The sequence below is a fragment of the Struthio camelus genome, chromosome 12 (assembly GCF_040807025.1).
Source record: "Struthio camelus isolate bStrCam1 chromosome 12, bStrCam1.hap1, whole genome shotgun sequence".
In the NCBI taxonomy this organism is placed as follows: Eukaryota; Metazoa; Chordata; class Aves; order Struthioniformes; family Struthionidae; genus Struthio; species Struthio camelus.
Window position 1 is genome coordinate 2,588,156 of NC_090953.1, and position 26,093 is coordinate 2,614,248.

At 40.0% G+C, this 26,093-nt stretch overlaps 2 protein-coding genes across 6 annotated transcripts in view; one reads left to right on the forward strand and one right to left on the reverse strand.

Moving 5' to 3' along the window:
• IQCH (IQ motif containing H) overlaps positions 1-16,989 on the reverse strand; it is a 95,482-nt gene extending 78,493 nt beyond the window's left edge. For all 3 annotated transcript variants that reach the window (XM_068958999.1, XM_068959000.1, XM_068958998.1), the window contains exon 1: positions 14,492-16,989. The gene's annotated coding sequence lies outside the window, so the exon portion shown is untranslated. The remainder of the gene's footprint in view (positions 1-14,491) is intronic.
• On the forward strand, positions 1-25,440 carry AAGAB (alpha and gamma adaptin binding protein). Of its 3 annotated transcripts, none has more exons than XM_068959005.1 (10): positions 1-129; positions 7,753-7,943; positions 8,920-9,016; positions 9,745-9,834; positions 12,236-12,319; positions 16,996-17,078; positions 17,798-17,891; positions 19,214-19,318; positions 19,844-19,893; positions 22,430-25,440. In XM_068959005.1, the coding sequence occupies exons 1-10, from the start codon at positions 57-59 to the stop codon at positions 22,451-22,453; spliced, it is 891 nt and encodes a 296-aa protein (XP_068815106.1). In that variant the 5' UTR covers positions 1-56; the 3' UTR covers positions 22,454-25,440. The 3 variants fall into 3 exon arrangements, with proteins under 3 accessions (XP_068815106.1, XP_068815105.1, XP_068815104.1); XM_068959004.1 differs by having other exon boundaries at positions 22,471-25,440; XM_068959003.1 differs by lacking the exon at positions 22,430-25,440 and adding an exon at positions 20,437-22,401.
• The last annotated feature ends 653 nt before the right edge of the window (positions 25,441-26,093 follow it).

A 26,093-nucleotide genomic window follows, 5' to 3' on the forward strand; every position in this document is an offset into this window, starting at 1 on the left:
GAGCCGCGTGGTACAGGCCGGCAGCCGGAAGGGGCGAGGCGGCGGCGGCGGGCGCGATGGCGGCGGCCGGGCCCTACGCGCTGGTGGCCAGCTGCGCCGCCGGCTTCGCGGGCGAGGAGCTCGTCAAACGTGAGTGCCTCGGGCACCCCCCGGCCCGGCCGGGCTCCGCGCCTCGCCCCGGCTCCGGACCCAGGGCTCGGGGGAAGGGGCGGGGGGGGGAAGTGTCCCGCCTCAGGCGCCGCATTTCAACGCCTCCCCTCCAAGGGGGGGGGGGGGGAGTCGGGGCCTCCTTATTTCCTTAAGGAAATACAGCATTGAAAGAGGGTATAAACGTTCAGATTTTGAGAGCAAAGGGCAGCTGGCATCGTCTCTGCACCCGACAGGAGAAAGAGCAAAAGAGGAAACCCCACGCAGCCCCAAGTGTTACCACCTGCTGGCCACTCGCCACATCCTGCGTGAGGGGATGAACTGTCATAACGTACAGCCATGCCGAGCGATTTGAGTTGCCTCGAAACGGAATACAAGTAGTTGTAAAATAAAAATTGCCATACATTAGCAAGTGAGGAATAAGTGGGTTAGACCATGAACTCCTCTGCTGTGGGTCCTGGTCATGGCAGGGAAATGCAACTTGTATTTTGCTAGGACAACCGAGCAGCTCAGACAGCCGCTCGGTCAGAAGTGGCTCGCTAGATCAGACCGAGTGGCTCAGGAACCGAGGCAAGAGAAGGACAGATAGACGAAATATTGGCCCTTTGATTTTGGTTTTTTTTTCTAGTTATGAAGTGAACAAAGTCTTGGACCTTCAGGGCAAGGGTAAATTTCTAAACTCTTTAGTGGGTCTGAGCTCATGCTTTACTATGGCTTGTTTTCATGCCTGTGCCCATTGTCACAATTCAGAAGCACAAAAATGGGAAAGTTCCAAAAAAATTCTCCCTTTCTGAAATTGTCAATGAAACTTTAAAGTGCACTGACTGCATATTGAAGATACAGCGTTCTGTCAGAAGTTGTCTTGCGACCCAGCACCTCTTTTGTGGCCTGAAAAAGGCAATGCATAATATCTGATAACAGGGAAAACTTGAGTGGAATTTCAGTCTTTCTAGAGTCAGGGGGATTCCAGAAAGCTGTTTAGATCTTAGTGCTTCTGCCGCTGTGGCTTCTTAAGTGCAGCCTTGCTTCTTAAGAAACTGCCATGAACAGTGTGATTTGCATACTGACATGTATATCTTAACATTAATGCATGTTAATAATTCCAAACATCAGCACTTTAATGATGCTACAGTTCCATGGGCCCCTGAGTCAATCTAATGGCTTTGTGGATGCTGGAAGTGGGAGGTCTGGTCCCCTTCCTTCCATCTGCACAGCCCCAGCTATTTTCGCCATCTCTGGTGAAAATCTTGTTGAATACTTCTAGAAGAGGGGTTAATCCACTAATCCAGTAGCTAAAAAGCCATAGATAATTCTTACGGATTTATGTTTTGTTGTTTCAGTGCATTAGATCTTATGCAAGAGCCTCGTAAAGCATGGAGCTGACCCAGGGGTTTGACTCAGTCCATCTCGTAAAACCACATTTTGTAGCCAGAATGACAGCATAGGACTACTGTCAAGGGTTAGTCTGTCAAAGCAAAACAGTTAACATTGAAGTTATTTAAGGAGATCATAACAAAGAACAGTAAATTTCTATAAGAACTTATTCTTGGTTGTTGCTTGCTGGTAAAAAAAAAAGTATGGGAAATTGGAAGGAATTATACAAGGTTCCAGTAGGTTGATTATTTTTCTTAGAGAGATCAAGTGAAAATACAAGTGAGCAAAAAGCTGATAGAAATGCTACTTAAGAAAACCTCTGCTTAAGTAGTACTCACTTGGAAATGGCTAGGCTTCTACTGTTTTCCAGTACCAAAATGGAATCTTGCAGGTTATCTTTGCATCCTCAGGTTGGGTTGCTTCACAAAAGGTGGCATTTCTCTCAAAGATTTTAACATCATGTACTGAAAATAAAAACAGTAAGAATTTTAAATTTCTGCTTTGTGTAGCAGGTGAAATTGCCTGTGATCTAGGAGCACAAGTGGAACAAGTTGAAAACCTATTAGGAGGACAAAGTTGTGACTGGCTACAGTTGACCAGACTAAAGGATGTTATTGGGCTGGGGCAAAACACTGGTGGAATATTTGAAACTTGTACTTTAACAGCATGAAAATGTCACACCAATTTAAAGGCACTATTTGGAAGTTTTGTTTGCTAATGCAATTTTGTTCTGCCAGCCAGACCCTTGTATTAGCACCTCTGAGGCAGTACAACATTTTACATGCAACATTTATGGTTGAAATATGCTATAAAATGCTGTATTGCTTGAGATCCATAGACTCGAAACCCACAATTGCTATAACAAACATGAAACAAAGACCTCATCTCTGTTACTACTGCTTTTGTCACTGTGCTACTTGCTTTCACTCCTGATATGTTCTTTTTTCCCCAGCAAACCTGTTCTAAGTCAAGGAAGCTGCCAAGAGCATTTATTGTTAGGAGATGTATGAGAACTTCTCCTGTGACCTACCAGAAGTTTCCAGGGTCATTAGAAGGCTTTTTCCACAATGTTTTCAACCTGTAGAGTAGGAAATGGCTTGAGGATGGGAAGAATGTTGTGGTGCCTTTGCTAGATATTTTTATTCCTTCAAGTTGCTGTGGGCTACCCAAACTGCTTTACTGCAGCAGATGTTGCAGCAAAATGAATCTAGTATGCAATGCACAGGATAGGATTGACCCTTTCTCATAGATATTTGGATCATAGAGATTTGTAATCAGCATAAGATACTTGTTTTATCAGCCAACATTTGTAAAAACTGACTAAATACACAAGCATTCGTAATTGATGCAACCTTTCACTTCTCTGGCATTTTCGCTTGTTCACTGCTTCTCTTCCTCCTTCTCAGCAACACATACAAGTTTAATCTGCATTTCTGAAAAGTTCTTTACTCCTTGTATAATTTGCAGGAGTATTTCTCACGTTGTATTCCACCAGGTGGCTCTCAAGGCACAGAATGCAAGAACTACTCAGTGTACCTACCAACTCAGAGGACATGTGATCTTTTAGGCTATTGTAGAACTGCATTATGTTCTTAGTATTAAATCTGACAAAGAGTAGAAAAGCGGTCAATACTTCAGCCTTTGGAAGAAAAGCCTGCAACAAGGAGGTATTCTAATGATTCTGAACAAACAAAACATTACTAGTGCAGTGGCAGTAAACAGTGTCACAGAAGTACTTAAATATCAGTTGGATGTTAGAGAAAAGGGAACATTGCAGCAAGGAGAGGTGAGAGATCTGCATCTGATTCTTTGATTAACTTTCAGAAAAGAACCAAAAAATATGCTTTTGGCCTTAGTTCTCCTTTCAAAAGGAGATTTGTTGCCTTGCACTTACAAAATACTAAGCCTCTGTATTTCAAAAAGGAAAAAATCAGTAAAATTGAATAAGTAAATATGTTTATGTGAATAAACAGGTAGCTGAAATTCACTTCCCAAAGTGAATGAATTCCGAATTGGTTAGAATTGTGTGATTTATTACACAAGGTACTTGTAAGCAAACAAACTAAAAACACCACGTGATTAATCAGTTTGCTGAAAAACGAAAGCTAGTGAACAACTACCTGGAATTCAAGTTAGCTTTGGAGATGGCATAGGTGAACAGCACCAACGTAGGAGGTAACAGAGGATGGCGCTGGCATGAGCTTAGGCAATGCGTCTGTTTGGTCCCCAGCCTACAATAACTCACTGTAGTTGAGGAAGCTTGTATTTCTCTGCAAAAGAGCTTTTGTGTACAAGTGTAGGACACTGAAACGTGCTATGCCTTAGTTAGTATTCAGCCATTATGGATAAGATTATAAAAGGGCAAATAAAAGTTATTTCAGCATAATAAAAGCCCAGTATTATTAGTTGCAGTATTTCTTAGAGGAACTTGACCTCCAAGTCAATATTTTTGAATGACACTAAGCAATATTCTTCTGTAGCATGATCTTTTCCATATATGCTTTTAGTACTCTAATACTGATGCATGTGGAGTCTGTTTGCATTCCTGTTGTCCAAACAAGCCACTTCTGCTCTCTGAAAAGGCAAGCTAATGAAGTCAGCCCCATAGGCCTGCCTACTGTTGTGGTTAAAGAATGACTCAATTGGTTTTCCAAGCTCTTTGGATGGCAAACCACTGACACTTTCAATGGCTGGGAAACTTAAAAACAAGTAACTTGCTAGAGATAAGTTTAATAAGCCACCTTTTTGCCATGCCAGTTTTCTGGAAGTTCATTCTCTATCCTATGAAAACTTAATGCATTTATTTTCATGAATATTCTCTGAAATTAGGTAAGAAACTGGCTGAATTTATTTTTTGCATTACAATGCAAGTCCTCTTGGAAAGAAACTCCTGGAATCCCAAGGTAGCATATACAATCCTTAGAACTAATCCTACTGTGGAACATATCCTGGATAATTCAGTTTGTCCATCTGCAAAATATAGTGTTTTATAGCCTCTGCTTGTTTACTAGAAAAAGACCAGAAACTAATCAGTCTAGTAAGTGACTTCTGTGGAAGAGCAGCAAAGCATTCACAAGATATCCAAATTGCGTTTAGTTTTCCTGCCATGAGTAGGAATGCTGTTTTGCAGTAATTTATTACAAGCACATATGCAGTTTAAGGTATAGCTAGTCTGAATCCTTTCAAAGAGTTCCTGCAGTCCTTTGAGTGTTGCACGCAACAGCCGTTTTTTCTGGAAGAGAAATTTCTCAGGGGATTGGCAAAATCTTTGAGTGAAAGGTAATCAGATGCAGAGCAAGATGAAAGAGCACTTAGCATATAGGAATTGTAGCATTTAATCAGCAATGGGACATGTACTAATGCTTCTAGCAGGGCAGTATTTTGAGGCCGACATTTGTCCATGAACTCTTTTGAAGAAGAGAGTCACTTATGAAGCAGATATGAAGTCTTTCATATCAGCTTTCAAAAGTCATTTGTAGCATTTTGCCTTTTGTATTCTTGCTATAGTGGCTAGCTTTACTGAAGTGACTTTTGAATAGTGTTCCTTTCCTCATCCTGTTTTCCTCCCTTTGTTTTTTTTTCCCCCCCGATGTCCTAGTGCTAATTTTGTGACTTTGAATATTTATGGCAGACTCTGAAGTATCAAACAGAGGGAGAAGCTGACAGAAGTGAGAACTGAGACATTATTTGCTATTTGAGTAGCAAAACAGAGACAAAAATAAGTCACATTTACTAAGTTCACTTAAGTTGGCATAAATACAAAGGGGCTCCTGTAAAGTTACAACTTCTGGCATTGGCTTGCAAATCTGTAGCTCAGAATGGATTTTTATTTAATTATTCATTTTTAACTGTCACAACACTTGTTAAGGGGGATTTATGGCATATTCTGTGTGGCATTTAAAACCTCCAAACAAAACATCTGGTTTCTAGGCCAGAAAGCTAATATTATGCCTACATTTGAAGCGCTTCGCTCCACTTCCTTCACAAACTAGTTCACAGACTAGCTGGGGTTGGAAGGGACCTTTGGAGATCATCTGATCCAACCTCCAGTTTCTGGGAGGAAACGGTCTCCTTGTGTTTTAAACACACACAAGGAAATTGTTTGTCTAACTCTCATTGTTACTGGCATTTGGTAAACTATATTGTGTTTAAGTAGAATGAAAGCTACCTCCATTGGCCATATTATCAATTTGAAATAAACTCCTAATCTAGTAGCAATCAGTGCTTGTTAAATATGATCCTAATTTTTTTACAAAAGATTAACTATTTTAATTTAGTTTATTGCTATGCTTAAAATAATTAATCATTCTTAAAACTCCTGTTTTACAGCAGGAAAAAAGTAATTTGTCATCTGTCAAAATGCCTTTGTTATAATTATAATAAAATATTTGCATTAAGGCTATTGATTTTGAAAGGAGACATGTTATCTTTTCATCTGTTTTATCAGCTGCTCATAGTTTACTTTAAAAAGGAGTAGATTTCTGGTAGATCTGTGTAAGCCAAATTGAAGAGCTTGGACGTAAAACTTTCTGGAAAGCAACCTGGACAGATGGGTACAGTAGTGTTGTTTGATATCAAACAATGTCAGCACCTGCAAATGAGAGAGGTATCTGCTGTAAAGCGACTATAGTGTCACTGTCCAGTGTTGCAGGGCAAGCAAAGATCCACACATAGAAGTTCATACAAGATAAGCATGGGAAAACAGCTTTCATGTGCTACTAAGACTGGTGGACATTGCTTAAATATGATTTTAAAAAGCTGCATAAGAGTGAAAGAGTTTAAGGCTACTGATTTTGGTTAGATGTATGGGTAGTCTCTTGCATATTTAGACAAGCAAGAGTTTGAGCTAGTGCTCTAAGAGTAGAAAGTTCAGAGTCTAGGTCTGTTTGGTGTTAGCTCAAACTCAGTTTTTTTGTCCACTATCCCTCCCTCTCCCCCACCATGTGACACGGATAGGCTTTCACACAGAAAGGCTTCTGACTGAAGACCCCAGTAGCTCTAAACAGAAAACTAACATGATCCAAGCTTAGAAGAAAACCAGATTTGTCAAAGCTTTGTTAAACTGGAAAAAAAGAGAAAGCATATGTAGATTTGTCAGCTTTCAGAGAAAAAAAACCTGGTTATCAGATTCCTTTATAGGTTAGTTTGTGTTACTAGGGTCAAATTTTGCCCTCAGAGCCCTACTCCTTCCTCCTCGCTGCTGCATGTAATAATTCGGATTTGTGCTGCCTTGTGTGCTATAGGTCATTTACCACTTACATTTCTCAGACTTTGCAGTTAGATGCAAAAGTCGTTGAACCTTTTTATGGCAACCTTGTCAAAGAAGTTTTCTTGCCTTTTTTAAAAGATACAGAGCACTTCAAATGAAAGTTGAGATTATTTGGAGAACAGCCTGTTCTGATATTTGAGAGTTGTGTCCAAAAACCTTTAAAATCTGATCCTTAAAATCTTTGACAGGCCACTTTTCTTGGGCATCAGACGAGTTTAAAAAAATTCTAGAGGGCTCAATTTTATGTTAAATTTACCTGCTGTGTTGAAAAATGTCCATGAGTTTACCTAGTTGGAAGATGATGTTCTGCCTGCACCAGTGAGGTGTATATGGGATGCTTTGCTATTAACTGTAATTCAACTCCACCAGGTGGCTGTCATGCTATGAGAGTGTTCTGCTAAGGTTGTTACAGGCACGTGAAAGGCAGTGTTCAGTATTATAATATGAAAGTGCTGTTTTGGATTTTAATTGTCAGGCTCCTACATGGAATTTAATGAGAACTACACCTAGATTTCAGTACTTGATCTATTTTCTCATTAGTTATCTTATGGTGTTTTGGTCACAGGTTTTTTACATCTGAATAAACATGCAAGTTTTGCTTCTGCTGTAATGAAGTCTAGATAGTCTCCCTGTACATCCTACTTACAGGTACTGACTTTGAAGCTAACATTCTAAAGGCATTTCCAAGAAAAGGCTTGCTTTTTAAAAACCTTTTGCAAGATATTTTAAAACCTAGAATTCATCTAAGAGAGTAGTAAACTCCAGGAGTGAGTAACAAATCAGTTAAAAAAAATCTAAGATAAGGTAACAAATTGGCTTTGAGTTTTTAAAAGATCTTAAATACTTATTTTATTATACTAAATAAAGATGGCTCTGCCCTGGCAATATACCAAGCTTTTCTAAAAGATGGTAAAACCAGCATCAGGAAAACAACTCTATCTCATTTATTTTCTTTTGTATAGGTATCACTGGAAAAGATGACCTTACTGTGAATGCATCTGCAAGTGGAGGAGTGAATTTTTATCCCTGGACAATAGATAATAAATATTATTCTGCAAACATTCACTTCTGTGTGGTACCGAACACGTTTCTTGTTACAGGAGAAATTGCTGAATCTGTGCAAGCATTTGTGGTTTACTTCGACAGCACAATAGTAAGACTCTTCTGCTTCCTTATATTGCTTTATCTGTAGCATATAGTTGTCTTATCACAGTGATAACCACAATTTGTATTCTCTGCCCTGCAGCCCTCTTTCCTCTTAGGCTGATGTATTAGTTGATGTTAGATGAATGTTAAATTATGCCTGCTGACAACAGTAGCAGAGAAGCTTCCTTTCCTCTTGCTATCTTACTCCAGCAAGAGTGTCTTTCCAGGATGCAACTATGCGATTAAGTTAGGCAACTCCTTCTCCAGCCCACCACCTCCAGCTTTACTTCTAGTTGATGCTAGCTCAGGAAAGCTGATTTAGAATAGCCAAGAGTCAGTGATAAATGCGAGATTCAGTGCTATTTTCTTTCACCTCAGATGGTTTTCACTGCTACCAGCTGAGTAGAATTAATAAATGCTTTAACAAAAGCCAGAAAGACTTTGAGACAACACTATTCTAAATGACAGGAAACTGTTTTGCACCACAGATGGAAAGGGGTATATACCGCACATTCTGAAAAGGTGCCTTTAACCAGGCATCTCAGAACCACCTCAGAATAAACCAGAGCAACCAGAGTGGTTCACCAACCCCCATAACATTCACTTTAGTGTGGAATGAGGAGATAGGTGAACACTCAATCTAAAACCTGCTTAAAATGAAATGCTAGTGCTTAACGTTAAGTCTGTCCTCGTCTAAATTAGGGTTGCGTAATTAATATCAAACACGAAGGGAAGGTCCAAGGGAATAGGATTAACTCATCTGAAAGGTAAATAAGTTTTATGTAAGTCAACTTCTCTGGTTAGAACAGAAGCATCTTAAACATACTTAATATACAGCCTAGCCAATTTAAAGTAACAACTGGATCTGTAACCTTTTATTTTTCCCTTCTTCATTGCTTTTATTCTAACACTTAATGATTTTAAAATTGTCAAGTATTTGAGGATATATTCTAATTTTAAACAAAAGAACTTTTTTCCTTTAGAAATCTGGACTTGATAGTGTCTCTGAATGGCTTCCCCTGACAGAGGAGTGGTTACCAGAAGTCATGATCCTGGTCTGTGACAGAGTATCTGAAAATGGTATGATACTCAAGGGAGTCCTAAACTGACTTGAAGTTATTAATCTTGTATACTTTTCCAGTTAAATTGGCACAATCATTTCTTAAAGTATCCAGGTAAGAAAGGGCTTAAGATTCAACAGGGAAGAGCCAGGTTACTCAGATGACTGGGAACAGGAATCTTAAGCTAGTTGTTAAAATTGAACCAGGATTTTACACGCTTGCTTCAAATGAGTTGTGTATCCCATTCCTGGTATAGCAACATGAACTGCAAGGTAGCTAGCAATGCAGTTATTACTGAATGTGCATGAATCTCTCCAGCAAAGAGAGGTTGACTACTGCTTGTTTAAATTCAGTGGAAAGTATGGTTATCTCTTTTGATCACTTGGGCATAAATCCACATGCTTGCTCTGATTCTAGATGGGCATTATACAGTACTCTAACATATTTCAGATACAAGCCCAGAGTAATAGAAATCTTCACTGTGGCACTTCACTTCCCTGTGAACATCCACTGCAAAGTCAGTCTGTTTAAAAACACTGATTCAAAGGGTGAGATTCATTCAGGGGCTTTCAGAATCAATTTCAAAGCGAATAGAGGACCCAGGCCAACCAGTCTATACTTTCCCCTCCCCCACTACAATCCAGAACAAACAAGCAACTCAGAGAATAAAATGTAACTAAAGATTCAACTGCTGGTATTAGTTTCAAACATGTTTGTTTAGAAGGTATTTTTGTTTCCCAACTGTAGGTGTTAATAGACAGCAAGCTCAAGAATGGTGCATCAAACATGGCTTTGAACTGGTAGAACTTAGCCCTGAGGAACTGCCTGATGAAGATGGTAAGATTGGTACTTCTGTTTTAGTTTTTAGAATGAAAAACACACACCAAAATATCTTCTCAACAATTGCAAGGGGCATAACTTTATTTCTGTGCTGTATGATTACTGCATGGAACGCTCCCAGTTGGTGAGGCTTAGTCTAAGCTGTAAAAGGTCAGGAGGAGGAGGTTATTTCCTCCAAGACATTCCATTTGTCTCCTCCCAAATACAGCTGCTGTTTATGTAGCACCTACATAAAAATAATATCTGCTCCTTCTTCTGGCACTAATCGTAGGACTGTATTGATATATAAAAAGCATTTTTTCAAAATTGAATATAAACAAGAACCAGCTAAGTGCACAAGGGTGGGAAAATTCTTTCTGGCTTTTTAAAATAAAACTTTGAAGGCTATTGTACGTACCAAAAGGCAGTAGACGTTGACATCAAGTCAAAAGGTGACTTGATAAATTGAAAAAGGGAGTTGGTTAAGAACATTTTAGAAGTGCATGCACTACTGTTACACAGGAAATAAACCAGTTTCAAAATCACTTGCCTGACCATATGTTTATAACTTGAAAAAACCCATAAAGCAAAGTCAGTGGTGTGGTGTGTGATGTTCCACTCTTAAAAAGTGACTATGCACTTCCTGACAGCCTTATCAGCATCAGTCTTATCTCCTCATTTCATGGATACAAACAAAGTCTTTACATCTCACCCCTAGAGAGCCAAAAGTAGATAAGCAACTCCATTTCCAGGCTTGAGTGGAATTTGTTACTAACATTTACCCTCTTTCAAATTCACTAAGTACATAGCTGTCACTAAAAATAATTTAGTCTAAAGGCCCTTCTAAGCTATGACTAAGTCCCCCCCGCTTTTAAAAAGGCCTTGACCCATCTTGAGTAGGTAAGAACCCCTCCATGTTTTTTAGATGCATTTCTTTTTGGCACATTGTTAGGTGCGGAGGGAGACATACACGTGCTTCTTATTTATAGAAACCAGAAAAATAGGAAATTGATACTGCTTAGACTGAAGTTTTAATTCTGAAGTGCTTTAAAGGGGAAAAATGAGTAACATTACAGTCAACTTATCTTTCAGTTGAACAGTTGTAAAGAAAAAGCTGTTTACCATGCAAATAACGTAAGTAATGGGAATATTAATAATCGCTCAGGATGTTGGTCTTTGGAGTAGTAATACAGGTTTTCTCCTGGACTTTTAACATAATTGCTTCACTGTGACTCATGCATCAGAGGATACACATTCCAGTGAGTAGCATGTTTACCCTGTAAACATGTTTTATGATTTGCTTAACAAAAGATAAAACGGATGCAGTAAATATATTGGGCCAAAATCTATTTAACAATTATGACATTTCTGGCAGCTCATCATAAATGAACTGGAGCTTTTCCTATGACTATGCTATCAGTCAGTAATTTTGTGTACTACGGACAAATTCTTAATTGAGACTCTAGACAACAACTCGGATGCAAAACTCAGCAGCAGCATGAAGGACAAAGCATTTGATCTCAGGGGTCATAGGTAGCTTTAAATTCATTTTTTAAAGTCAGTTTCAATCACTACACCTGTCCCTGAGTCATCCTACAAGCGTGATTTTTAAGCAATCATATTTTCCTATCCAAAGGGTTTTTCTTCCCTATTGCTTTGTGAGGCCTGCACAAACATAGGAAGCTGACTAAGCTGAGGAAATGGGAAAACTGACTTTGTATCTACAAAATGTTGTCAGATCCATTCAGTAAATAAGTTGAACGCAGGATAACGCATTTCCTAGTCTTTCAGATTCGTTTAATTTATAGGATTGCTGGAACATCTGAAGTTAGATTTCTGTGGAGATGCTTTAGAGTGATCTTTTCCATTTTTAAGTGTTGCACCTTCTTTAACACATCTGGGAGCTTTTAGTAGTGCAATAGGAATAAGAAGTGGTCAACAAGCCATGCATTTATGCCTTGCTTTTTACTTACCAAAGTAAGGAAAAAGTAATATCAGCATCTATTTTTACGATGTAACAAGTTCTGAAAGATTTTGGGGGTGAAAGATGGTTTGCTTTTAACAGTAACTTAAAATTTGTCCATTTGCTCTTTAAACTACTAGCATGTCATTTATCAACGCAGCAATCTTTCCTAAGCACTTCTAATGATAAATATTGAACAAAACCTTATCAGAATTTAAATCTCTCTGCAGTCAAGACTGAGCGCTCATAGTTCATAATAGCTGGAAGCCTAGACCAAAGTGATGTGTTAATATAGATTTTAGCCTGTCATGAAGCAAAGGAAGTCTGTCTTCCTTTACAAAGTCTTTTATAGCCATTGCTATAAAATAGGACCAGCCATTCAGACACACACCTTACTTTCAAGTATGTAATGGTTTTGTTTGTTAGGAGTGAAATGGTCTTTATCTTTTGGTTTAGATGACTTTCCAGAATCCACAGGAGTGAAACGAATTGTACAAGCCTTGAATGCCAACGTATGGTCCAACGTAGTCATGAAAAACGGTACGTAATGCAGGTTTCTTTTATAAAGAAACTGGAATTCTGGAGGACGTTACGCTTACAGGGCTTAGTAGTCTTAGCAAAAGTTTAAATTAAGCAAGTACAATGCTACTGTCAGTGCATCAACATACAGAGAGTTAGAGCACCCTTCACAGGGAAGCAGCCTTTTATATGAAACGGTAGGCTTTCCAGGCAGTGCTTTTTTTGGTCTGTTGATGCACAGAGAAACACAGAGGCAATGGGTGAAGTTTAATCCCATTTCAGTATCTGTTCATGTGCCCTCTGTACTTTGACTTGCTCTCTACAGATAACATGAATTAAGTATTCCTCTAACTCTCTTCAGATTTCAATGAGAAATGAAAGCTTGTTCAACCAACTCTTACAGCAAATAGCCTGTCATTATCAGTCTGGTCTAAAAGCTGTAACAAACCTACTCTTCTACAATGGTCTTTACTAAATTGTGAATAATTCCAAATTTATTCAAAAAATTTGGAAAGTCTTTTGAAGCAGTGATGAGATTTGCAAATGCAGAGACAAGACCCAAAGACATGATCTCAAATTTCTATTGAAGAACTTAATATTAACTGCATCACAAGGGCTGTCTTCCCTACAGAAAATCCCCCTTGAGTAAATGGAGACTGCATAATGTTTTGAGATAATACAAAAACCCAGTCGCCTGCAAGTACTTGATTATTAGGTAGAGTTAAATTTTGGAAAAATCAGTTTAGGATTAGACTCATTAGAAAAGAAAGTGCTGTGGCTAGCCCAGAGTTCTTGTAAGCATAGGTTATTGTTGTTTTCTTTCAAACCTTTAATTGCTTTTCCAATTACACAAACTGTTGCAGGAAACGTAAGAAGAGAGAAACTCTTGTGGAACGTTTGGCCTTCTGTTTCTTATTGCGTAAAGTCTTATCCCACTAGCAACCTCCTAATGTCCATCTGCTCCCTAATGTACTTTTTCACTGTGGTGGCTTTTTTCTTCCCACATCCTTTAACTGTGCAATGTTTTCAAATGTTGCAAAGTTTTTGCTAGTTGCTTTTAACTGCAAGATGGTTCTTGGGTTCCAGCAGAACCCAGATGAGAACTACTAAACTGGTAATCTGGTTTTTTTTTAAAGTTAGCCTTTGGAGTATTTCTCATACCGCATCAGAATGAGATTAAGGAAAGTTCTAATTTAATGTAACCATTGTAGGGAAATAGGTAGCCATTTGAGGTGGTGTAAAGTTATCTCAGTAGTGCAAGAGCAATTTTCTTGACAGCATATTTCCTGCATTTGACACATGCCACATTACAGAAGAACAGAACTTAGTCACATGTTCAGTTCTTCGTGGGGGGAAATTCCTATGCATCATTAGTGTATTCTGTAAAGGTCAGACGCCTTGAGAATCTGAATTTTGCATCTCCACAGTACAAAAACACACACAGCATTGATGTGTGTTACTACAAGCCCCTCAGGAAGTGAACTATATTTGGATATTGTTGCAATTTGACTGTGCTTTCAAAGGGAAATAGTTGAGCTCATTTTTAACTAAAATAAAGCCTATTACAACCTGAAACCCATTTTTTGTTTTTAACTTCCTCTTGATCCTGAGAATTGGCTGCCATGTCAATAAAACTTTAGCTTTTTTACTGAGTTACCTATAACTACTGACCACTTAAGAGACCGTGCAGTCATGCTTTATGTGAAGATCTTTCATAAAAGTACAAGATGTTTGCCTGATACTAAAGGCTTGTAGCACTCAAGTGTAGCTATCTAAGAAGCCAGTCTTACAGCAGTGCCTTACTTCAGCTGTCTGTTGGTATGAGAACTTAAGTTAATAGGCTGAGGAGAAATGATTTTTTCCAAGTAAAATAATGTGAGTTTAATGCTCATAAAGTGCTCCATCTTAAAAAAAACTTCTTAAGTTATGACACAGTTTTTCTGTACACCTATTAAGAAAATTCCTGACCTTTTGATTCTTTTCCTCTAACAGTTAAATATGTTTATGCTTATGCTAAATGCATTTAAAAAAGTATTACATGTAACATGGCTGAATTGTAACCACTTTTAAATCATGTAATACTTCACACTTTGTGAATGAGTAAATAAAGCAATATTTTCTGCTTGATGTATTTTTGAGGGGAAAAAAAAGTCTGTGAAAAGTCTATAACAAAAGAAAAATAAGCATTCTTACCTGAGAGCCTCCAAAGAGCAATTCCCTTTTGTAGTAGGGATAAAGTTGTTGGTTCTCCAGGTCTCAGAGCTCTCTCCACTCCAAGAATTAAGTGGTTTTCTTCTCCTTGAGCAGAGGAGCATGAGTAGTTCTTCAGTTAACTGCCTCCCACTCCCTACATACATAAAAAAGCTAGTGCAGCACTGTTATCCTTAGCTGTCCTGCTGAGAGCAAAGCTAGTTCATCTAGATGACAAGAGGAGAAACAAGTTACTGTTTTCTGAAAGAGAGCACTTGCCTACTTTCCTGCTTAAATACTTGCTTCAGTGATCCCAGCTGAAGCTGGTTACCTGGGGTGGGGGCAGTCATTAGCCTGACTCCGTTTACAAAGAATTGGCCTGATTTAGAGAGACAATTTAAACCTCATTGTTTAAACAAGCTGTGAGTTTCAACTTTTTAATTCCAATTTTGTTTGAAAAGTCAGGATCAGCGCGTGTCAGCTGCAGACAGAATATGGAAGAATAACATATAAAGACAGCGGAAAACTAAGCCGTGCTCTCAGCACAGCTTAGTAGAGCTCTGCAACTATTGTTAAGTGGCACTTGTGAAAATATATCGACTCCATCATAATAGAGCCATCAACTATTACAATAATTGGAGGGAGCTAATTTTTGGCTTTGATTCTGTAAGAACGCTATGTGAGGCATCACCCACTTCCTGAATTGCACCCAGAAGTTGAAATAACTTTTACATCTAATAAAATGAGTTTATAGGAAGACTTTTTCAAGGGTGTGACTGCAACCAAGTGCTGTGCCTGCCACCTCCCTAACCACAGATCCAGAAACAAATAGCCACTTTTCAGAGATCTCGGCTGTAGATTCCAGTACTTTCGAACTAGGACAACGTTTTTCTAATTGCGCTGGCTGAGGTTATGTGCGTTGGGCCGGGGGGGGGGGGGAGGTGGGGAATGGAGCTGCTGTCGTTTTGCTGTACGGCCTGAACTGTTAAGCACAGATATGAAAGAGGTACACGATTAGGTCACTTCATCCACTCCGCTGCCAATGCAGGAATGTTCTCTCTCAAGTACGTTCTGCACCGCATTGTCCAGTCGAGCTTCACATGACTCAGAAATTGGCTAAATGTGGATCTTTCTTTACTGTTTCCCTAAAGACAGCTCTTTGCTCAGCCTGCTGAAACTTGTGGAAGCCACTTTGTTTTGGGCTGTGGGTCCCAATGCTTTGTCCCTTAATTGCCTGGTAATTTAGCTGGCATACTTCACAGGCTTTCGCTTTTCTTGCAACCAAACATTCTTAAGGAGATTCAGTTGGCTGGACTGAGTCACTTCTTCCCAAACCTTTGGCTAGCGAGCTGTTAAAGCAGTAAAACTCTGCAGAACAGAGCCAGTTGCAACAAATACCTGTTAAAGAAGAAGGTTGCTGGGGGAGGACGAGCAGGGGAGGAGGACTGGACAGGACACGGCACGCACATGAGCCTGAGTACCCAGGGAAGTGTATGAAGCAGGAAGTGAGGTCTTTGCAATTCTCTAATTGGGCCATGTTTACATTTGTTACATAGCTGATGGTTTTAGTTACACATTCAGCCCTCCAAAATGAAATTTTGTACAAAGTGCAATTTGGACGGTGTATAAGAATTACATCATCTCAACATTTGAGTCTAGAGCTTAGTCATTACTGTACTATTCATTTAGAACAGTTTTTTTTTTTAAAGTAAAATAAATCTTTCCTCTGGCACAAGTCATTGTTTCCTGGCTATTTGTAGTTTAACAACATTACTTCTTTTTAGTTGACTAAAATATTAATATTTTGAGGAAAATCTCCTGAGTCCCCTGTGTCACTGCGAGTGTTTACTACTCAATGCAAGGCCAGCACAAAATATCACTTAGCAAAAAAAAACTCCTTAATATAGCTTGTTGCATGTATTTTTACTTTAAAATAAAGCTTAAAAAAATACAATTAATAATTTAAAAGTACTGTGCTACATTTGTCATCATAAGTAAAAAGTGTTTTTTTTTTAATTTTGTATTCACAGTTTTTAGGTTGGATTTTACAATACTGTTAAAATGCACCGTAGGTTAAGGAGTGTGGAAAGCCCAAAGCACCTTGTAGGTTGAAGAAACATTGAAGTTGATGGTGGGATACCGTATTAGATATTTAAAGTTTGCTTTTGACATTACTGTGTTGCATGTCTATTTAGAAGATACGTGCATAAGTGAAGACACTCGTTGCATTTCCTGTATTTAACCACAAGCAAACTTACACATCTCTTGTGGCTCACATATCTATTCCCTGTTGGTTGAGGAATTTGGCAGTAAATATTGTTAATATACCTTTAGAGAATATGAAAAGTTTCTGCTTACAATATATTTTCAAGTGCACTGATACAGTTTTCTGGGGTGCTGCTTGTGTCTTCCCTAAAATATTCTCTATCCCATCCTGTCACTTGCAACTGTGTTGAATCTTTTTGTTTTTGCATCTTCTGTCAAACTAACAGCTGCTTTGTCTTCAGACAGGACCCAGGGCTTCGGCCTTCTCAGTACATTAGCAGGTGCGAACTGTGGCATTGGGTCAGAAGAGAACCAAAATACAGAAGTAAACAGTAATTCCTATTTCTTGTTCTTTGTTGCTGCGCTCTCATGTTGCTCTCTTTTATTGTCACACCTGGTGTGCTGGTGGTGGGGTCCTTCACTTTTTTGCTTCTTTTTCAGGGGATACTTCACAACCTAGTAGCATGTATTTTGAAGGAAAAGTTCATGAAAAATTATTATCTGCATTTTTCTTAAAAGCCTTCCTGAGACAGTTGCTCACAGGAGCTGTCATCTCATGGCTGAGCGCTCTCTCCCTCACAGGACATTGCCTCAGAGCTCCATCGTTTTACCTGGTGACGTTTGGTTGTGGTCTCCGTGTGGAAAGTTGTTTGTGTTGATTGCACACACTCTGGCATTGTGTCAATGCTTTATCTCAGGAAACGCACTGGAGCCAAGGAGCGATTATAAGATAAGAAGCTCCATTCAAGATACTGTTTTTCATTAAAATCCAAGAGCTGTATTTTGTGCAAACTATCGTTTCAAAGATTTGTTTACAAAATAATGACAAAAAACCTATCAGAGAAAAACCCTTCACCTAGTATGTATGCAGTGTTGCAAAAGTGCGTAGCTTTTCAGTGATACCTGTGGTACAGGTTTTGCAGTAACTTTCAATTTAAGATAAAGAGTAGGATTTTAATATTGAAACAAGAATCACCTGATTTGCTGATGAGGCTTTTTAGGGTGTATCATTGGATAAAGTAACATCTCTTTGCTTCCTGACAGTCCAATCCACCATCGGCAGGCAGAGAAGAATCCCATTTAGACAACCGAGAAGATGCAGCTAGCACAAACAACGTAGAGATTGACAGCATTGTAGGTAAGCTCGTTCTCTGCTTGGCAGGCATGTTGGGGAGTGTTGTGAGCGACTAAGAATTCCCCAAGATGGTCTTTGTGGGAAAGAGAGCTATTAGCCATAGGACTCTCTCCCTAGCTTTCAGTCCTCGGGCTACAAAGTGTGAAATACCAGAAAGCCTCCATTTATAACAGTACTTCTCTAAAGATACTGCAGTGATTGATTCATGCTTTGGTGATGGATGAGTCCCAAGGATAATATCCAGAGTAGGAGTCCAAGTCAAAAAATATCTCTTTGAGGAATTTGAATAACAGATAAGTCATTTCCTCTCTTATTAATAGCCTATTTGGAACAGAATCTTGACTGGGAAGGTTAATATACTTAAGTCCCTGATATATCTTCAGTATAGGGCCTTAGATTTCATTTGCAAATTTATGCTTTCCACCAAGAAAAAAATTGTTTTATATATTCAGGATAATGCAAATAGAGTTGCACCTTGTTGAGCACATATGTTGGCGCAGGCACCCCTTGCTGGGATGGTTACAGAAAGCTGCTGGCTTTCGCTCTCTCTCCGTGAAACGTATAGCATAAAGGTGCAGGTGTTGCCACTTGCAGTAGAGGCTAATCCTTTAGTCAAATGTTTTCCTTCGTGAGGAAATGGACCCAACTTTGGAAAGGACAGAGCCCCTGGAGTTGAGATAGAGGTTCTGTCTTGCAGTACTGCCAGCTGGAAGCATTCTGATCTGATTTTGTGGAATCCATGTGGAATCACGGATTGTTTGTGTCGAGAAACATCAATATAAGAATAAAGCTTTAAGTTTTATGGTTGCAGATAAAAATCATTACAACGTGAGGCCTATACGCCTACCTAGTCAGCAGGAGGCAAATGAAGCACATCCTGCGTGGGTCAGTCCTAAGAGATCCAGGGCTTTTAAGCTAGAGGTCCTGAAATAATTGCACATTTCCAGGAGATGGGACTTTCTTACAAGTTGCATGTGGAGATCTTCTTAAAGGTTAGGGGTTGTTGGTTGTGGTCTAAGCATAGTCCCATTACTCTTTAATTTTTATAGTCTGTGGCTGTTCCTAGACAGATCATTTAATGATAAACAAGAAACCTCTCAAATATTAGATGACTCCAAAAACACTCTTGCAATGTAACATATCAAAATTATAATGTTGCACTGAGTTGTCTGTCTGAACAAGCGGTAAATTAAAGGTTTCTTTCCCTCATATTATAAGTGGGATGTTGTTAAAATACTACCTGATTTTATCAGAAGATTGGTTTTTAAACCTGCTGACAAACCAGAACAATCTGCCTTAAATCAGTCTAAATGCATTTATTTCAGATCCCATGTTAGATATGGACATTCAAGAGTTAGCCAGCCTAACCACAGGAGAAGGTGACCTGGAGAACTTTGAAAGGCTATTTTCAAAGCTGAAAGAAATGAAAGGTATTGTATCTAGGAGAGAAGTAGTAAACGTATCCACTATTCTAACCATTCAAAGGCGTGAAAACCAGTGTGTCAGTTGGGAAGGTGGTACAAATTCCTGTTCTGCCGTCAGAGCTTTTGTAGAGTAGCTGATCTTTTCATTAATTTGTTCTTCGTCTTGAAAATGCTCTTGAAAGAAATAGATATTGCTCAGCTGACTGCTGTCACACTGCGTTACTCTACCAAGAACTAATACTACACAATTTTCTATAAACAAACATATAACAAGATTGTTTTTGTAGCTCTGCAATGGCTTGACAATCTTGCAGTTTAACAGGCAGTTACAAACGTGTGAGATGAAATCCGGAGTGCTCAGAAGCATTGACTCTGGTGTTTGGGAAGTGCAACAGTCCTCACTAAATAAGTTTCCTTCTTTACCGATCTTAGACTAGTTCCTTGGTGGTCCCCAGAACACAGTTGCAATATGTATTTCTCTCTCTGCTCACTTTTGAGGGTGAGGACCTAAAGTCATTTTCTTTCCCGCAGATAAAGCAGCAACGTTGCCTCATGAGCAGAGAAAACTACACGCAGAAAAGGTGAGGTTAAAATTTGGCATTGAAATTACTGAGAAATGAACTCCAGTTTTATGGGGTTCTCCTTTCTGAGCAGCAGTTACCTCTCTTTATAGTAGAGCTCATATACTAAGAGTAGTGCGAACAAACCGCACAGTCCTAGGAAGGCTGTATCATATCTCCCAAGAACTGAATAACCAAACTGAAATTCTGAAAAAACAGAGAAAGCGTTCCATTTTCAGAACTTTAGAAACGAAGGCTCTGCCATCAGTGAGGGTGTAAGCCAGCTCCCACTTAAGTCAATGGAAAACCTTGATTTCAGGGAAAATTCAATCAGGCCTTAATTAGCACAAGTTTTGTATCACATATGCCTCCCATGATTTCTGAAGCCCTCTGAATTATTGCCTCCGTGTTGTTGAAATTTCTTAGCCTTGGAGCAAGATTAGCACTTTGGCTAGAACCATGCTTGCTAAATTTATCTGCTGCTCAGTTTCTGTTTTTCAGATGGTAAATGCAAAATCTTCTGTCATTTGAGGGGATTTTTTTTTTCTTTTACCTGATCTTGAGGTGGCCAAAGCCTTCTGGATGGCGATTGGAGGAGACAGAGATGAAATTGAAGGTCTCTCCTCCGATGAAGAAAACTAAGTTCTTCTGTAGCTGTAAGCGACAGAGCAATCCTAAAAGAGCAGTCTTTCCCTGCAGTGAGCGTTTATTGCTAAAAGCCCCGTTTAGCTTTAGTTGCTTTCTTTGGTTAAAGGATTCTCCATATTATTGTATTAAGTAACACATTCCACAACACCTAATGGTTAGAGAGGTTTTGTTTGTCTCTTCGTTCATTCTGTCTCAGAGAATTTGGGAAGGCAGTGTGTGCAGTTAGAGGAAGCAATAAGTTAGTTTACATTTTTCAAATTAGCACTTTTATTGTTTCCTGTTTTGAGTTTAAAAAAAAAAATTACGACCAGTTATCTTTCTACATATGGCTGGTGGTTGTTAAATGACTACTTAATTCTAAACTCCAAGATTTTAGATGTAGGCCTGTTTGATGTTTTTATGTAGCTTTACAGCTGACTTACTAGTTAAAACAAACCAGATTTATATGAGCCATGAAGAGAAAGCTGCTGAATTGTACCGTATTGTGAGATGCTACGCCAAGGCTGCAAGGTTCGTCCTGCTGAGTGCCAAAGCTATTAAAAATGGCCCATAGGCTTTGAATTCTCTTTGCATGTTTAAGTATGTGGTCCTTCCTTGAAAAGTCAGGTATTACGCCACACTCCCTGGGTTTCCATTAGAAACTAAACTTGGGATTAAATGCAAGACAGATTTTTGCTGCTTTTCCAGGGGTGAAGTTCCCTACACAAACCTTCTGCAGTGCTTGGCCTACAAGGCCTAGGAGAATGCACAGACCTTAAACTGGTGAATTCTGTCCTAAATACCTAAAGAAAAAAGCTATGATTTCAAACACCCCCACACTGTCACCTGGTTCATTTATTACAGGCTTATGCTGTTTTTTCATAATTAGAAAGTATCAGAGTACAAGCCTCAAATTGCTGCTTCATGGCAGCAAGGGTTAGAAAAAAAGAAGTCTTCATCCTCAGAGTCAGTGTCTTGTGCTCTTACATAGGCACATAGCCATGGACTCACCAGAGGTGCATAGGATAGCTGGAACTTGCAAGGCACTGTGAAAACAAGAAGGCAGGCACAGGTTGGTGAGGGAGAGGGAAGAGAAAAGGTAGATGCCCTCCTGTCTCGTCTACTGCAGTCAACTGTGAGCGATCAGGTATAGTCAGGGGATCAATGGAAAGAGGTAGCCTGCCCCCAAATAGTCATCGCTCATCAGTATCCTCAGCAGAAGCTACTTTCAGTGGTATAGCCAACAGATGCCCTACTGAAGAATCAGGCCTTCTGTAGTGCTTGTCTGTCTGACTTACCATCTGAAACAGCTTATATTTTTCCCAAGAACGTTTCCTTATTAATCTGAAAATAACCAGTGTTAAGCAATCTTATTTTGAAATTCTGAAACTAACTTTTCCAGTGTCTGTTTTCTCATGTCAATAAATACAGTAAGTCTTGAGACCGTGGGTTTCCAAAAATGAATTAACAGCTTTAAATTTTGAAAGTACTTTTCACAGTGGTTTTCACACGCATTCAAGGAACGACCTATCAGGGCCACCTCTTCCAAGCTGAATGATATAAAACTGCCAGAGCTTGCCACAACTCTTTATTTCTCTTTGCTGTCTCTTCTCACTGGCTACCTTTTTCCCCCAGCACAGAGAACTGTAACAGAGAACTAAAGGTGGTTCCTTCCAAGTAGGGAACAGTTTTCCATGTTTGCTTCTTGGTAGCTGAAGACTTTTTTTTCCCTCTCTAAATATTTGTTGTGCAATAGAGACAAATGGCAAAAAATGTGGAGTAGATTGAACACACGGAAAAACATAATGCATTTGAAAACTTTATAAAACCAATTCTTTATACATGTGGTTTCTTTATACATGTGATATTTTATTTAACTTTAATAAAATTATACAAATAACATTTAAGCGCTTTGCTGCCTTTTTATAAGGTACCAGCAGCTAAGTTTCCATAAATGATGCCTTATCCCAGGAGTCAGCGTTACCAGTATGGGCACACTCACCTTTCTATCCTGCAACAATCACAGTGGTGAAAACCGCAAGTCTTTAAAAGCACAGTGCAAGTGTTGACAGCACAAGCAAGCAGGACTCGATCAGAAGAATAAGGACGCTGGTATAGCAGCAGGTAGGCCAGATAGGCACCGTCCTGCTGCGAAGGCATCCATATTGCTTCCTTCTCAGACTGGCCAGACGTCTGTACAAATGTTTTTGGTGCAGATCTCACAAACGTACTAAGAACTCCTTGAAACATGTTGTTGTAAATTTGTATCTTGTTAGTAGATACAGCCTGGGCTTTAAAAAAACCAGTATTCATCAAAGCAGGTGCTGTGGCTAAAATACAGTGGGAAATAGCTTTAATGATCCTTAAAGATTATTGTACTGTATTTTTAAATCAAACAGTTTGCTTTGCTGGTGGCTTTTTTTTTTTTTTTCTGAAGAGAGGCTTTGCTTTTGGCTATAGAATTTCTTAACAAAACAGATGTTACAGAAATGAAATAAAAGGGGCATTAGTGGAAAAGTGTGTCTTTGACTTAGTTTCTCTTGGTATGCCACAGCATTGTTTAACAACAACAACAAAATCCTGTCTTGGTTTAACATCTCTGTAACAGTTCTGAAACTTAGCTTTGCTCGCTACTAGTACTCCAACGCTGAACGTCTGGAACAGCTCTGCAGCTTTGCTGTGTGCCACAATTAAGTTATGGCATTGTGGCTAGCTGTAACAGCTTTTCCAAAGTAAAAATGGCCACAAGGATGCCTGTATGTTCAGTAAGTTAATTTTAAGACACAATTCTGAAGGAAAACCATACAATGCTACAGTGAAAATGGGGGAAGTACTAGTTTCTGGCTAGAGTTTTTGCAGGAATGCCCGAAGTGACTGCATCTGTGTTAGTAAAGAGCATCTAAAAAGGGTTACAACAAACACTCTGAAGTCTGAAGAAGACGTCTAAACTGAACAAAACTGATTATAATGCAATGCCAACGTTAGCTGTGGCACACTCCTGTCGCTGAGTCTCATGAAAACGCACTACAATGAGTTAAACTTTGAAGGCTCCGTCAGTCCGCACATTTCCTGTTTGCCTGCATCTAGTTAGTTTTCCCTGGAGGTCCACAGCTGGTCACATGAGTGGCTGGTAGCAAGAGGGTAACTGAGAGGAGGATGTAATAAAGAACAGAAACAGAGCGCGTGTGAAAGGCAGTGAAGAAAGCAAACGGTACTGAGACGGTGTCTTCCTATTGCTGCACTCTGGAGGCAGCCGTTGACCTTACGAGCACACATGTGCCATCCTCAGCAGCGAGCGGAGGAGTGACGCGGGGACGGGCAGCCGGCTCTTACAGGGGAGCGGGCTGGACTCGGAAAAGGGTTGCAGAGTGCTGTGTCTCCCTGCAACGTCATCGGCAGCCCACTGCTGCTGGTTTAACCCAGTGGCCTTAGGTTTGGTTTACCTCCGTGCTCCTCTTTCCTCCCCTGCTGAAATTAGCAAACTAGCTGCTCTGTTGGACAGTCTGCTCTCCACATGAACAGAGGAGAAGTTGAATCCCTTTCATCTCTGCACCAGCATTTGCTCAGACAGTTGCACTTTTAATCCGAGGGAGCGTTTGCAGAAGTGATTTAAGAGTTTGAGTGCCTTAGAGCAACATACTCAGTAGTCAGCTATAAAAATGCCTCCATGGTCTTTGGCATTCAGCTTTGGCAGTTTTACCAGTCCAGCTTCAAATAAAGACAAAACATGCTAAAGTCTTCCTGTGCTTAGAAGCCTTTTCATTGCAGTACCTCTGCTTCTCTGACTTCAGAAGAGATGCTTCTGATATGCTGTCTGGTATTGACTTTGTGACCCACCTGACACAATCGGCGCTGCTTCTTAAGCCATTGAGAGTCCTGTCCTGCTCTTTTAGCCAGTTCAGCTTGTAATGTTTTGCATCCATAGAGGTCTGTGAGCAAACTAGTTGTTAGCTCACTCTAAATGTAAGAAATTGAGAGTACAATTAAACTCCAAATATGCCATCGTTTATTACTGAAATTTCAGCTCAGACTAAAGGCTACAGAAATGTTGTGTCCAATTAATTATTAAAAGGAGAAAATGCTACTTGTGTAGAGTAACAGTAATGCGTATCATCTCAGACGAAAGTGATTACTCCCATGGTACCTTGGGCTCACGGACAGTTTGTCCTAAATCTCAGCAATTAGCAGATGACAGCCCAAACCGTGAGGGTTACACCCTTTACTTTCTAAGGCAGGCGTCGTGGTGTTAGACTCGGACTGGTTCCCAGTTTTTATCCCTGCCACCACCTGTGAGGCTGTGGCTTTGCCCCTTGCAAAAGGGGAAAGTGATGCAGCTCAGCCTGCACTAGAACGGTTACCTCTGCGAACTGTTGACTCTCCAGTCTGATTTGGGGCCCGGGCCAGGCCTGGGAATCTGTGTGGCAGCTTTCTGCCAGTACCGAGTCCTGCTGTTGGTACCTTCACACATTCACTCCATTCTGCTTACTGCCCTGGAGCGCTTGCTTCCTGTCCCGAGGCATCACAGCCTTCCTGTGCATGTCGTTATCCACTGCAGGTAGAAGGGGTCTGCATTAATAAGGCAGCCAGCTGTGGACATCAGTGCCATGGGGACTGGCTCCCCAAACCGCGAGCCAGCAGGCAGCCAGAAATTCCCCAACTCATTGTGTAGTGTCCTAACTGAATGCGTGACACTGGAGGTGCAACGTCAGATGTGAAAAGCCAGCTCAAGATTAGCCTTGGAGCATCTTGGTGCTGGCTTTTAAACGCTTCCTGTTAGTGGGAGCCAACGAGGACCCAACTGCCTGTGGCCAACGCTGCCTCACGCAACGGAGCCTCCTGCAGGGGAGAGAGAACCCCTGTCCTTTAGCCAGGAGAAAGCCTAGAGAAGGGGTTCAAACCTCAATGCTGAATCAAGCGTCTCGTAAGTCTGAAGTCAGAGACCTCCCCCCCCCCCCCCCCCCACCCCTGCTTCCCTAATTTCAGAATAATTGATCTGCTAGCAAGGGCATTCCCAATTATGGTCTGGTATTTAGGTGTTACTGTACAAGCCAGGCTGCGGTCCTGATGAAGTTCTCCAATTACACTTGCAAGAGGACTTTCCTGCCAGGACAGATCAACCGCTCGTTACCCAACATTTGCCTAAACTGAAGCCTCCAAGGAATGTTGATTCATGCTTTTTTGGATAGGGCATTTACATTCTTCTTTTATTATCAAACATGTACTTTGCTTCAGCTTCTCATTTGCAGTGAAAATGAGAAGTCTGTGATACTGAAATCCATGAAATTAGAAGTGATATATTCAGGTGACAGCTAGCAGAACTCGCAGTGCAGGGCTTAAAAGCTCAGCGTTGATTTACTACATCACACTTGCATTTTGGCAACCCCAGTATAAAACCTGGCAAAGCCCTTTTATTACCACATTGTTGGAAAACAAAGTGGAAAAAATTTTCTCGTAAATCCTCTGTCAGGAAAAACAACAACAAAAAATCATTTTACCTCTGAGTTCCACTGAAACCTTAGGAAGAGCATTAGGAGTTCACAGGCTTAGATCGGCGCGTGCCTTGGCTGGGATAGCGCTGCTATTTGGAGAATGCC